Source organism: Carya illinoinensis, chromosome 15 (assembly GCF_018687715.1).
Source record: "Carya illinoinensis cultivar Pawnee chromosome 15, C.illinoinensisPawnee_v1, whole genome shotgun sequence".
Taxonomy (NCBI): domain Eukaryota; kingdom Viridiplantae; phylum Streptophyta; class Magnoliopsida; order Fagales; family Juglandaceae; genus Carya; species Carya illinoinensis.
The window spans coordinates 5358059-5371825 of NC_056766.1; the positions used below are offsets into that span (position 1 = coordinate 5358059).

General features: G+C 35.7%; 2 protein-coding genes across 7 annotated transcripts; both read right to left on the minus strand.

The window, feature by feature from the left end:
- Positions 1 to 1353: 1353 nt before the first annotated feature.
- LOC122296209 (PHD finger protein EHD3-like) lies at positions 1354 to 10327 on the minus strand. Of its 6 annotated transcripts, none has more exons than XM_043105704.1 (7): positions 10140 to 10327; positions 8994 to 9237; positions 6793 to 7011; positions 6394 to 6720; positions 3675 to 3764; positions 3427 to 3471; positions 1354 to 2559 (listed from the first exon to the last, which is right to left on the minus strand). In XM_043105704.1, the coding sequence occupies exons 2-7, from the start codon at positions 9225 to 9227 to the stop codon at positions 1636 to 1638; spliced, it is 1839 nt and encodes a 612-aa protein (XP_042961638.1). In that variant the 5' UTR covers positions 9228 to 9237; positions 10140 to 10327; the 3' UTR covers positions 1354 to 1635. The 6 variants fall into 6 exon arrangements, with proteins under 6 accessions (XP_042961638.1, XP_042961637.1, XP_042961640.1 ...); XM_043105703.1 differs by lacking the exon at positions 10140 to 10327 and adding an exon at positions 9579 to 10086; XM_043105706.1 differs by lacking the exon at positions 10140 to 10327 and adding an exon at positions 9648 to 10085.
- A 2133-nt stretch (positions 10328 to 12460) lies between these two features.
- Positions 12461 to 13521, minus strand: LOC122296581 (PHD finger protein EHD3-like). Its single transcript, XM_043106384.1, has one exon. The coding sequence runs from the start codon at positions 13519 to 13521 to the stop codon at positions 12781 to 12783; it is 741 nt and encodes a 246-aa protein (XP_042962318.1). The 3' UTR covers positions 12461 to 12780.
- Between the last annotated feature and the right edge of the window lie 246 nt (positions 13522 to 13767).

A 13767-nucleotide genomic window follows, 5' to 3' on the forward strand; every position in this document is an offset into this window, starting at 1 on the left:
TAAAGAATAAAGTTATTTTAATTTTTTTATTTAAAAAAATTGAAACAAAAATAAAGGAAAACGAGTACACTATCAGAAGAAAAATGATATGAAAAAGAAACCTCAATTCATGTGCACTGCAGGGCTATTAAGGACCTTTTGATAAAGTAAGATATTTCATTAAATTTTATAATTGTGCTACGTGTCAAAAGGTCAAGGGTCTTAAAAACAGTTTGGTAAAATAAGATCATTCATTAAATTTCAAAACAGAGCTACACGTCAAATGGTCAAAGGTCTTAAGGGCCTTATGGTAAAACAAGACTTAACGAACTTAACAAAAAAATAAGAAAAGTTAACGGAAAAATAATAAAAGTTATTATTCCTAATTAAGTAACCACTTATTATACTTGAGATGAGATGAAAATATCTTTTCTTTTCTTTTTTTATAAATAAAACGTTATTTCGTTGAGATGAGATGAAAATATCTTACTATCCAAATCATACATTTTCACCATACCCAATTCGGCACGCCAAGTTAAATATCCCGTCTGCTTTCCTCTATTTCCTGCACATACATTGAAGCACCTTGCATTTATTTGAACTCTAAGAGCTGCATAAACCCAAATTTTACTAAATTTAAATTATGAGTAATGCTACATACAGTCATTTTTACGCACTCTCTGCGCACTCCACTAATATGATTGGCTAGATTAATTTTTTTTTAATACACAACCAATCATATCACTGGAATGCACAAAGGAGTCCGCAAAAATGACTGCACATAGAATTTTCCTTAAATTATATTTACCTTGAAGCACCCCGCCCCCTTCCCTAATTCCATTGAGGTTTGTCTCGTCCAAAGAGAGTCGAAACAATCAAAGCTCATCGCTGTTCACAGGACTTCAGATTCCCCGAAGCAAGAATTAATGGTACAAACACGTTTGCATGACAACCCACAAGTGTAAAGATTACAAATACATTCTTCCAAGCAAAACCCTTCTTTTTATTTATTTTTATTTTTTGTACACATTTTACTCGCACAAGATTTATAGCTTAGGATGAGGGGCCACAATCAATTGTAACATAATACATTCACAACAGTATTACAATTCCAAATTTTAAAAGAAAACCTAAATATCATATACATTAGACTTGAAAAGTCAGAAAATTATCCAATGACACAATATCCAAACTCCCAAGGCCTACTGAAGATTTCAAATACAACAGATTCAAAATATGACAATCGAAGCATATCCCCTACTTCAATCATCAAGAACTGTTATTGGGATTCTTCCTTTTATTTAAACCATCCCCACTAATTTATGTACACAAATACAAAGCAACAAATTAAACAGTGGCTCTCAGAACAATCACTTTTGGCCAAAATGGTATCGTGTTTCTGTTCATTTCAGCAGATTCAAGCTACATATAGTTTCTGGCTCTGCTGACCAGTAATATACAACCTTCAGAATCATATTTTCCCCAGTTTTAAGCATCCAAAAGTCAGCAAGATCTAACATTCCACAACCTACACATACCAGTCAATTTAAAAATGTAGTGAAAATAAAATTCTTAGACATTGGGAGATACAAGTAAAATTGAAATCAATAGTTGCCCAAAACCATTGACTTTATGTCTCCACAAAATTCATGATTTCTATAGCTCGATCTCAACGGCACCCGAATTCTCTTCAAACTTTAGTGTCTTTGCTGCAGTTAAAAGCATGTCCATCCCTCCACCTTTTTCTGATGCCTCTTCTCCTTTATCATTCCATCTCTTTCCAAGATTTTCAACTGGCATAAACCCCCCCACACCTTTCTTTCTATGTTTAATTTCTTTAGTCTCGTAAGCTCTTTTGGCTCTGCGTATTGCCTGGATCCCTGCATTACATTTTCTGCAGAACCATTTCCCTCTTGGAATTGATGTGCGCGGTGGTTTCATGCAATAGATGTGGTATGCATGATCACAGCCATCACATAGAATGATCTTATCATCATCTTGATCAGCAAGGCAAACCCTGCACAGACAAGAAGGGCAGTACCAACGGGGGCCATATGATTTTAATTGCTTAGTAGTCAGGCATCTAGCATGGTAGTATTTATTTGGGCAAAAGCTGTGACCACAAGCCTTCAGCTTTTCACCATCTTCCACCTCATTTCCACAAATTTTACAGCGGAAAGAGTTTTTTCCACCTTTAGATGGTTGAAGCCCATTGTCCATACTACAATTTGAGTTTTCTTCCATGTCAATAGAAGTTTCTTCATTTATAGGAGAAGTTTCATCATCACCTCCATTACTTGGGGACTTGGGAGCAATAAGCCTATCACACACTTCACAATTTTGATGGGGTGATGTGACTCTACTTGAAGTGCAAACGGTACAGTACCAGCTTTTAGGGGGAATCTCCTTGATGGCAGGTTCAATGCAGGAGACATGGTACATCTCCTCACATGAATCACATAATAAATAATCCCTACCATCTGCCTTGCGTCCACATTGCCTGCAAGTGCAAACTTTGAACACACCACAATCTTCTGTTTGCACTGGTTTAATTGGAGAGTCTGATTCCCGGGGAAGAAACTGTTTTGGAGGGAAAAATAAGTTGTTATACGTATTATCCAAAATGCATATAGTACAGATGAAGAGATTTGAATACAAGTCAAAGAGGAGAAGAATATGCATGATTTATCACTAAAATTGAGAGATTTAAACCGTAAGGAAAAAAGAAAGAAAACAAGGACAAGAACATGAGACTCTGCCTTGCCTTCTGCCCAGCAAAACTCAGAATGCCAGAGGCAATTAGTTATCCAGTCTTACAGATAAAGTAACAACTAAAACCATCGCACACCTCACGTGTAAAGCAGGGAAAAAATGAGACCTTAGTTTAAAAAAGAAATTATTTGATTTCCCAAGATGAAGAATAACCCCATGGCTTTTAGGCAAAGCCGCTCTAAAGGACAAAAGTTAAAATGCTCAAGTACTGCCCCCGTTGAAAACCTTGCTGCTAACTCTTTGGTAGCCACTTACCGCATACAGGACAGGGATCCACGTGTAAGGGATTTAGTTCTAAGCGCAAAGAGCACAGGAAACCTTGTAAGAAAAAAGGGGAAAAAAGGAGCAAAACAGCTCCTTTTTATTTTATCATTATTATTAGTTTTTGAAGGAAAGTAATTCAGAGTATGAAGATATTATGTGCTTGCAATCAGCTCTACAGAACATATGACTTTCAATTGTAATGGAGGCTCAAAACATGACATCATCGGGAGTTTCCAGAAGCTTTCCTGAATTTATCTTCTTCAAAAAACCAAATGCAGCCTAATTTATCCATAATAGTAGCTTAAACATCAATCCAAATTCATCTACAACCAAATGCAGCATGTTAATATTAATGCAGATGCTGTTAAATAAAGCACATAGTAATACTATATTACGTAGAACCTCCCTTACCTCATGTTCACCAACTTCATATGTGCTGTGTACTCGTCCTCCCACCTTGGAGACAAAAGTAAAAAAATTGAGTTGAGATAAAAACAATAGCAAACCATTACATAATTTTATTTATTTTTTTATAAGTAAAAAAAAACACCATTACATAATGTATGAAGTGTAAATGATAATACTGGAAATAAATATATATAACGAAAACTCAAGGCACTAGATTGGCTTAGCAATCTTTGAAAGTCGGTCTGTCTCACCTGCTCATGATAGGCAGTCCTTGACATGTCTGAAAGGTTCTTTGCAAGAGAAACAAACTCACTTCCAATCTCCTGAAGCTTTCGCCATACCTAAAATTATTAATTCAAATTTAAGGCATATCCAATGACATAATTCAAATTATTAAGTAAACGATTGTATTAATGAGAATAGACATAGCCCAAGTACACAAGGGTGTATAAAAGAGGTTACACCTATTTAGGAGGAAGACAGAACAAAACTTCAAGCATAAAGGTCATGCTTGGTTATGAAAAATGTTAAGAATATTTGAGAATTTTTTACATTGGGTTTTGGAAAAGAAGAGAAAATTTTGAGTAAATATATATATATTGAAGATAAGTGTTGTATTGAAGTTTGTGAAAAGTTGTTCAAATACAATTTTTAAGAGTATTTTTTTTTTTTTTGGAATTTGTAAAAGCTGTAATGATTTTTGTGTTTGGATAACGATTGAGTAATAATTGGATAAAAATTTGAAATAGAAATTTCTTTGAGATTCAAAGATGTTTCGTTTGACTTAATAAAATTTTTGAAAGATTTTAAAAAGTCACAGTTCTGTGACACCAAACATGACCAAAGTATTATTTATGAGATAAAGTAACCATTATCACCACACAATTACTAGAAATTTATAAAATATTTCCCTAGCATAAAAACCATGATGCATTGAAAGTATCAAATATGACCAAATAACTTTTGAATGGGCTACGATACCAAAAACGTGTATTAATCAAGACATAAATCAAGCAGTTCTGCAATGCAATCTGATAGAGTGCAAAATGAAGGACTTGTAGAAATTATTACAACGAAAAGCTTTTCCAAGATCTAAGTCCAACAATTTATTTGGACAGTGCAAAATTGTAAATGCGTAATTTCTTTTCCAAATAAATAGATATTTTTTACTACTGAAAAAAGAAAAGAACATTTATTAATACACTGGAACAAAAGGCAAATGTCAAAAGAGTGAAGTTGTATAGGCCTTGAACTATTATTTCGAAAGTATATATAACACATAAATCTAGGGGCTTGAACAATTTCTAGGGGCTGCATCACTGTTTCTCACCTTCTCTTCGCAGATGATACTTTAATTTTCAGTGATGCTAACAAGGATCATCTTCGTGCTTTAAGAGCTTTATTGTTATGTTTTGAAGCGGTCTCTGGGCTTAGAATTAATTTATCTAAGTCTGAAATTGTTCCTGTGGGTTCAGTCAGCAATAGTTTTGATCTGGCCAATATTCTTGGCTGTAAAGTTGCTTCTTGACCCATGTATCTTGGGTTACCTTTGGGGGCTCCTCATAAATCTGTGTCTATTTGGGATGGGGTGATTGAGAAGATCGAGAGGACGCTAGCTGGCTGGAAAAAGCTATATTTGTCCACAGTGGGTAGAGTTACTTTGATTAAAAGAACCCTGTCTAATTTACCCACTTATTACCTCTCTCTTTTCCCTATTCCAGCAGGGGTGGTCAAAAAAATTGAGAGGATTTTTAGAAATTTCTTATGGGATGGTATTGGGGAGGAACGTAAATGTCACTTGGTGAGTTGGAATAAGGTTTGTACTCCGGTGTCTACTGGAGGTTTGGATGTGCGAAATTTAAACCATCCTAATAAAGCCCTCCTTGGAAAGTGGCTTTGGAGGTACAACAATGAGAGAAACGCATTGTGGAGACAGATTGTAGATGCTAAATATGGAAGGATGTGGGGAAATTGGTGTACTAATGAAATAAAAGGTTTGGGGTGGGATTATGGAAGTCCATTCGGATGGGATGGGGGGATTTTGTCAAAAATATTAATTTCAAAGTTGGGGGGGGGGGTGAATATAAAGGGGTTGCTATGGCTGATTCAGACTTGTTTTCTAACAATTTGCAGAATTGGAATGTGGAATTTTCTAGAGATTTACAGGACTGGGAAGTGAGTGAAGCTGCTACTTTATAATTCGAAGATTGATCTGATCAGGGAGGATAGGATGCTGTGGGTTAATGATAATAAGTCCAGATTCTCTGTGAATTCCTATTATAACGTTTTAAATAGTCATGGTAATAAAACATACCCCTGGAAATGCATTTGGAAAGCTAGAGTGCCCAGTAAAGTTGCATTTTTCTGCTGGTTGGTGTCGCTGGAGAAGGTTTTAACTACTGATGATTTGAGGAAAAGGGATTTATATGTGATGGATTGGTCCTTCATGTGTAAAAAAATGGTGAATCTGTTAGCCACCTGCTTCTTCATTGCGAAATGGTGACAGTTTTGTGGAATGAGTTATTCGCAAGGGTGGGCATTGCTTGGGTGATGCCTTTTCATGTGATGGATTTCTTGGGTAGTTGGGAAGGTGCTGCAGGTTGTGGAGGCAATAAAGTTGAGTGGAGGATGATTCCTTCGTGTTTATTTTGATGTCTATGGCTTGAGAGAAACGGGAGGTGTTTCAAGATTGTGAACACACTATGGGGGAATTTAGGGATTTTTTTCTTTAGCACTTTAAATTTTTGGGTGAACAATCTTGTGAGGGATATGAATATTTGTAATGCTGTTCTCTAATTTTGTTTTGCTTTAGTTTGTATTTAGGTGCATTCTCTTGTACACTTCCCATGTACTTGGGCTATGCCTATTTACTTGGAATAAAATTTCTTATTACCAATCAATATATATATATATAACACATAAAAGAGTATGATATATAAGAGCTTAACGCAAAAAGAATCTCGAGATTACCTGTTCAATATCTGAAGAGAAAAGGACAGGTGAATGTTCATAAGCTCCCTCTTTCATCCTCAAGTTTATGATACTAAAGTCAAAAAAGTCAGCCTTGATGCCTTGGAAATTCTCAAACAGCAGCTTGCACAATGAGGTGAACTTTTCCGAAATTAAAATATTAAACAAAGCACGTTGACACTTCTCAGTATTGTTATTGTGATCAGATTCATTTAAACATCCACTAGATAAAGCACCTGCATGTCCATTAGCTGCTTTCTGCGATCCATTCGGCATGCACTGTGTTTGTGAAGCTTCGAGCCTGTCTTCATCACAATGGCCAGATTCCTGCAAGACAACGATGATAATTATAAATACAAATGATGGCTACTTTCAGTAAAACACTGCAACTTTGGTTACCTTAACCACCATCGTACCATCAGTTCCATGATTAAATACAAGTGCCTTCCTAATGCATCCCCGTATACAAGTTTCATCAACACTTGAGGACCGATACATGTGCTCCAGTATAACATTTCTCCAGTACCTCTGTGAACAGTCATCTGAACCGTCCATAGGAAGATGGACTTCTTCAATAGAATTCTTTTCTATAACCGTGCAACCAGGTTCTTTCAGAGTCTGCAAGATTTCAAATACAATTTGATAAAGGGTAATGAGGACCAAACCACAGGCATACGGTACCATATCCTAATGTTTCACCAATTTCTGTTCACCATATCCAAATTGTAGCATCCCTTTGCTCCCCATCAGTATTTGTGCTTCTAGGTATGTATGGATAACATCACTGTCCTAAAATCTAAAAAATATATATGCATCGACTTGCATACTTATTTGAGTATGCAATAATGAGTACACCATATGTTTGGAGGCTGCGCTCAACAGCTTCCATTTCCATAGTTTTAGAGATTTCATGGAATTGTTCTTTTTCTTTTTTGATAAGTAATAAGGAGATTTTACTCATACGAAGGAATTGTTCTTTTTCTTCTTTTACTTAGTTGGGTGCTTCATATTGTATACTTACCATGCACTTGGGTTGCACCCTTCCATGCTCTGAATAAGATTGCCTCACTTATTCCAAAAGCACCCACAAAAGATCTTTCTCAGAAAATTTCAATCTGCTCATGTAAGAGTCTTAAAAAACATGTAAAAGAAGTGTTTTGTCCAGAATGCACAAACGTTCATGTTTCATTTTGCTAAATATCACCACCAGTCCTAAAGGAGGTGATCACAGCTACCTTCAGTACAAGAGATCACTGTTCAGAATCTTCAGATTCAACTTGGGATTTAGCAGCCACATTTATAAAGGTTATTTTTGGCCTAAGGCTAAATCCAATTACGAGACACTATGCAAATTCCAACCAGTGATTATCCAATGCACAAAAATTCTAATTCCATTTGTAATATGACACCTCTAATAATATCATATCGTCCATGTCCTATGTATTGGGGTTGTGCCTATTATTATCAATAAAATTGTTATTTACTAAAAAATAATAATAACATATCATGAAAACCAAAATGCCATTTTAGTTCATGGTTTCCTCGTATTTATTTATTCTTCTTGCTAGGTATTTTCTCTTGTATACATCCACTGTACTTGGAATACAGCTACTGAAGTTAAAAAGTAAATTAATTACAGAAAAAACTATATCACCACAACACCAAATCTAAAAGGCCAACATAAATGATTAATTGTGATACGCATGTTAGGGAGCGTAGGCGTCAATACGTCGAAAAGGATGGCCAATACTAGATGCATGCCCCATAACTGACCAGTCACAACATTTCCGCAACCCACCCCTTCTTGAAATTAGGGGATTAGTGAACAAGGCATGTCTTTGATGGTATATGGCTTAATATAACGACTAATCACATGGACTTGATTGCACATCACAACAATTTTAACTTGTGAGCTGGGAATAGAAAGAAGCAATTTTCCTCAATTCCATCTTAAGTTCAATTTTGAGGGAAAAAACCTCATCTAGTTCACAGTACTGAGGTAAAAGCTCAAAACATGACTACATGTTTTTCTGCTTCCACTTCCAGCCCAAGGCTTTCCAGTATAAGTCACTGGTGTTGATAAATATGCTGACTAGAACGTCCCTGCATCTCTCTACTATGGCAGCAAGCAAAATTTGTATGCATGTCAGTGATAGTTTCTTCAAAAGTTTTAGGTGCCTAATCACAATCAGTTGCTTCGCGTACGGTCACTGGACAGATTTTTTTTTTTTTTTTTTAATATCCATGGGTGTCCAGGCCAGCTTGTGCGCACATCGACTAATCCCACGGGGCACTGAACTTAACAGCCAGGTAAACCTCAAGTGGCCCCGAGGGGACTCAAACTGATGACCATTGGGGGGCAAACTCAAGGCCTGACCAACTGAGCTACCCCCTCAAGTTTAATGGGCAGATTTTTTCTCCGAATAAAAGCAGTTTAGAATATTTCAGATAGAAATTTCAAGGTACAACACCCAACTTTAAGCCTTGAAACTCAAGAGTTATTAACAATTGATCAAACTGTTTTACGTGCTAGAAAAAAGTTGGCAAACACATCTTGCAATTGAACTAGATATGAAAATATAAAGTGTAGGTGCAAAAACCTGTTCTGTTAACTGACTTGCAGCCTCTGCACAAACTCTCCAGTCTTGCTGAGCTCTGCCATCTGAACTTGATCTCACATGCTTCCGCCTCTTGTAAGTTCGGAAGTGCTTGCTTCCACCAGAGTTCCACTCATTCCCATTTCCAATTGCAGACCCATTCTTCACTGCTTCACTCTTCAAGCCCTCAGCACAGTATGTGCCATCACCGGTACCAGTTCCCTCTTCATCACTCATTCCCTCAGTACTAAAAAGAAGTTAACAATTAGGGTTTCAAAGTCATTCCCACTTTCCGATATTGGAGATGTACATGAATTATCAGGACACCCACTACACAAAGCAAACAATAATAGCCAAAACAACCACAAACTAAACCAATTTTGTAAAGGAAAAAGCTACTCGGACCGAGTTTCTTACTGAGAAAGGCGACCAACTGAGGTGGAAAAGCCAGATGGCTATTTCGGGGAAAAGAAAAAAAAAAAAAAAAAACCCTTAGCTCCCCGAGACCCTCTCTGCTCCACATTTGAAAATCAAAGACAAAAAAAATCACAAAAGAACAGTGCGGGAAGTAGGAACAGTAGCATATACTCGCCGTTCATCTCTCTCTCTGTCTTTGTATAGCCTCTCTTTTTAATTTGCTTCCAAAATTCAATGTACCTCTATCTTTCTCTTTGAAAATGCGACATCAGAGATCTTGAAGGATTCTGTGGGGGATGGAGGGAGGGAGGAGAAAGAGGGTTTAGGGTTATGAGGGAGAGGGACGGCAAAATGAGGGAGAAATTTCGTTTTCCCAAGGGTTCAGACCAGAGACGGAAAAATGAGGGAGAAATCTTTTTCTTTGTAAATACCCTCGAGCACCGTTCGGTAGCCAAAAAAAGCAGGAAAATAATTTACATGGAATTTCGAAAACTAGCGTTTTCTCTTGCTTTTGGTTTCTGGGGAAACTAAAAGTTCGACTAAGAAGAAAGCCCAACACTTGCGCCTAACTCCGTTGAATGAAAGAAATAGCTTTCTAAGTCAGAAACACCGAAAAGTATACATTTTCTCACTTGTGTTCTTTTCTTTTGCTACATTTTTTACAGCGTCAGGGAAATTAATAAAAGAAATTGAGAATCCATTTGAGGATAACAGAGAGAGAGAAACGCTTACCTGAGTTGAATTTTGATTCTTGAAGCCCTAATGAGAGAATTATTTTGCTTTTCTAGAATCCCTAAAGAGAAAAAATCAAAACCCCAAAATGTAAGAAATTGGTGGCGTTGGGACTCTGCCGTGGCTCTTCCGACTTCCGGTGATCTGATCCAAAATATTTTTAATCTTTTTTAAAAAATAATAAAATTTTAAAAACACAGAGAGCGGTATTCTATGTATCAGTGACTGTTTATTTTCCCACCACATATTTATAATTTTTTATAAAATATAAAAATGTTTTTCATAATATATATATAGCTGTTTTTTATAAAATATGTAGTGTGTAATAGGGAATAATGATTAAAAAAATTATTTTAATATTATTATTATTTTAAAATTTAAAAAAATTAATTTTTTATTATATTTTATGTAAAAATTTAATAAAATTATAATAAAGAGATAAAATAAGATGACATGCTATCACTATCCAAAGGCGCGTAATTTTGCAAGTATTGCACACTTTATCTAAAAGAAAAGTAGAATCTATGATTAGAAAAATAGTTTTTTCATATAAACTCAAGATTTATTACCTTTTTTCAAAAAAATGTGAGAGACTTGTACACCTTAAATCTATAAATTTTATTTTTCATTATTTTTAATTGATAAGATTTATTTTCAAATTTAATTTATATATTATCTTTCATCATTCATAAATTTATGTAATTATAAATATAATTTATGAAATTAACAACCTTAAATATAAATTTTAAAATATTAAATATGAAGAGTTTTTTCTCTTATAACAAAGAAACTTGAAGAGTTTGGTTTGAATTCAAATAGGTTATAATTCAAGCATCGACATGCCTAGCACAAATTTTCAACGCATGAATCTCCTCGAACTTAATTTATCCATAACAGATGCATGATCTCCCATCAAACTTGTTATGCAGGTGGGATTGGCCTTCACATTGCCAAGGATCTAGCTGAAAACAATGCAGGCGCGTGTTCTTGTCTTGTGTTCCGATACCATCACTGTTGTTTTTCATGCACCCTGCAAAACCCACAGAGACATCTTGATAGGCCAAGAACTGTTCACAAATAGTGCAGCGGCTGTAATAGTTGGTACCAATCTCGACACCTCAATTGAGCATCCACTCTTTTAGCTAGTGTTGGCCAGGCATTCATTGAAGCTAGCAATTATCCTTTTCATGAGTTAGGATCAGTAGCTAGAAAGAATTCATTTTTTTGAAGGGAACACAAGTTTTGGATATGAACTTGACAACCTTGAATCTCGATTTATTTTCTTCCCCTAGCTCTATATGTCCAAGTGAATGCTTTCTTGATATATACTTGATTATTTGCTTTTCTTCTTTTTCTTTTAATTCATTTCATGATCCATTGGCGCATGTAGATTTTTGGCCTTACAGCATGCATGGTAAATTTCTGTCACAATTGAGAAGTTATTGATAAGGAAAAGTCATCTCCTCCTTACCGAGGAGATTTTGGCAAATCCAAACATTGGGGACTCTGAGTTCTGATATGCTGAAACACTTCAAGCTATGGGAGCTGTCGAGATAATCAAGCTCGGTAAGGAAGCAGCAACCAAGATTATCAAAGAGTGGGGTCAACCCATCTCAAAGATCACGGACCTTGTATTATGCACAATGTTCGGTTGGGACTTTCCCAGACCTATCTATGAACTCACCGAGCTGCTTGGCCTTAATACATCGATCGAGACACACATGATCAATAAACATTGCCATACTGGTGAGATTGGCCTTGGCCTCGCCATGTGTATTAAAGAGGAAGATACCTCGTAACATTTATTGGTACTCTAACTTATGATAAGAAAATTATTTTCATAGCCAAGGATGCTTGGACAAACCAAGGATGCTTAGGCCTGGTTTTGATAGCAAAGTACTCAAGTCATCTCATCTCATCTCAAAATTTAAATACTACATATATAAACACTTTTCAATTTTAAATCTTCAACTTTTTCATCTAATCATTACCAAATTATTACAAATTTGCCAAACTTACCAAAAAAAAAAATACAAAAAAAAAATTAAGCTTTTTCAAAATCTAAAACAAAAATTAAATTAAAAAATTTCTTATAATAATATTTTTATTTAACTTTTTCACTATCATTTCCCACAACTCCATAAAACAACCAATTACCCAAGATCTTAACTCCCAAGGCATACTGAAGATTTCATATACAATAGATTCAAATATGACAAAACAACCATATCCCTATTTCAATCATCATGAACTCTTCTTGGGATTCTTTTTTTTATTTAAACAATAAAACTACCATCCCCAAAAATTTATGTACACCAATACAAAGCAACAAATTAAACAGTGGCTCTCAGAACAATCACTTTTGCTTAACTGGTAACGTGTTTCTGTTCATTTCAACAGATTCAAGCTACATATATAGTTTATGGCTCTGCTGACCAGTAATATACAACCTTCAGAATTATATTTTCCCCAGTTTATGCATCCAAAAGTCAACAAGATCTAACATTCCACAACCTACACATACCAGTCAATTTACAAATGTAGTAAAAATAAAATTCTTGGCATTGGGAGATACAAGTAAAATTGAGATCAATACTTGCCAAAAACCATTGACTTTGTGTCTCCAAAAAATTCATGATTGCTATAGCCCGATCTCAACAGCACTCAAATTCTCTTCAAATTTTAGTGTCTTTGTTGCAGTTAAAAGCATGTCCATCCCTCCACCTTTTTCTGATGCCTCTTCTCCTTTATCATTCCATCTCTTTTCAAGATTTTCAACTAGCATTGACCCCCCTAAACCCTTCTTTCTATGTTTCATTTCTATAGTCTCGTAAGCTCTTTTTGCTCTGTGTATTGCCTGGATCCCTGCATTACATTTTCTGCAAAACCATTTCCCTCTTGGAATTGATGTGCGCAGTGGTTTTATGCAATAGATGTGGTATGCATGATCACAACCATCACATAGAATGATCTTATCATCATCTTGATTAGCAAGGCAAACCCTGCACAGACAAAAAGGGCAGTACCAACGGGGGCCATATGATTTTAATTGCTTAATTGTCAGGCACCTAGCATGATAGTATTTATTTGGGCAAAAGTTGTGACCACAAGCCTTTAACTTTTCACCATCTTCTACCTCATTTCCACAAATTTTACAGGGTAAAGAGTTTTTTCCACCTTTTGATGGTTGAAGCCCATCGTCCATACCACAATTAGAGTTTTCTTCGATGTCAATAGAAGTTTCTTTGATGGCAAGTTCAATGTAGGAGACATGGTACATGTCCTCACATGAATCACATAATAAATAATCCCTTCCATCTGCCTTGCCTCCGCATTGCCTGCAAGTGCAAACTTTGAACACACCAGAATCTTCTGTTTGCATTGGTTTGATCTGAGAGTCTGATTTCCGGGGAAGAAACTGTTTTGCAGTGAAATCCTAATTGAAAATACGTATTATCCAGAATGCATATAGTACAAATGAAGAGATTTGAATACAAGTCAAAGAGGAGAAGAATATGCACGATTTAGAGAGATTTACACTGCATGGAAAAAAGAAAGAAAACAAAAACATGAGACTCTGCCTTAGCTTATACCTAGAAAAACTCGGAATGCCAGAGGCAATTAGTTA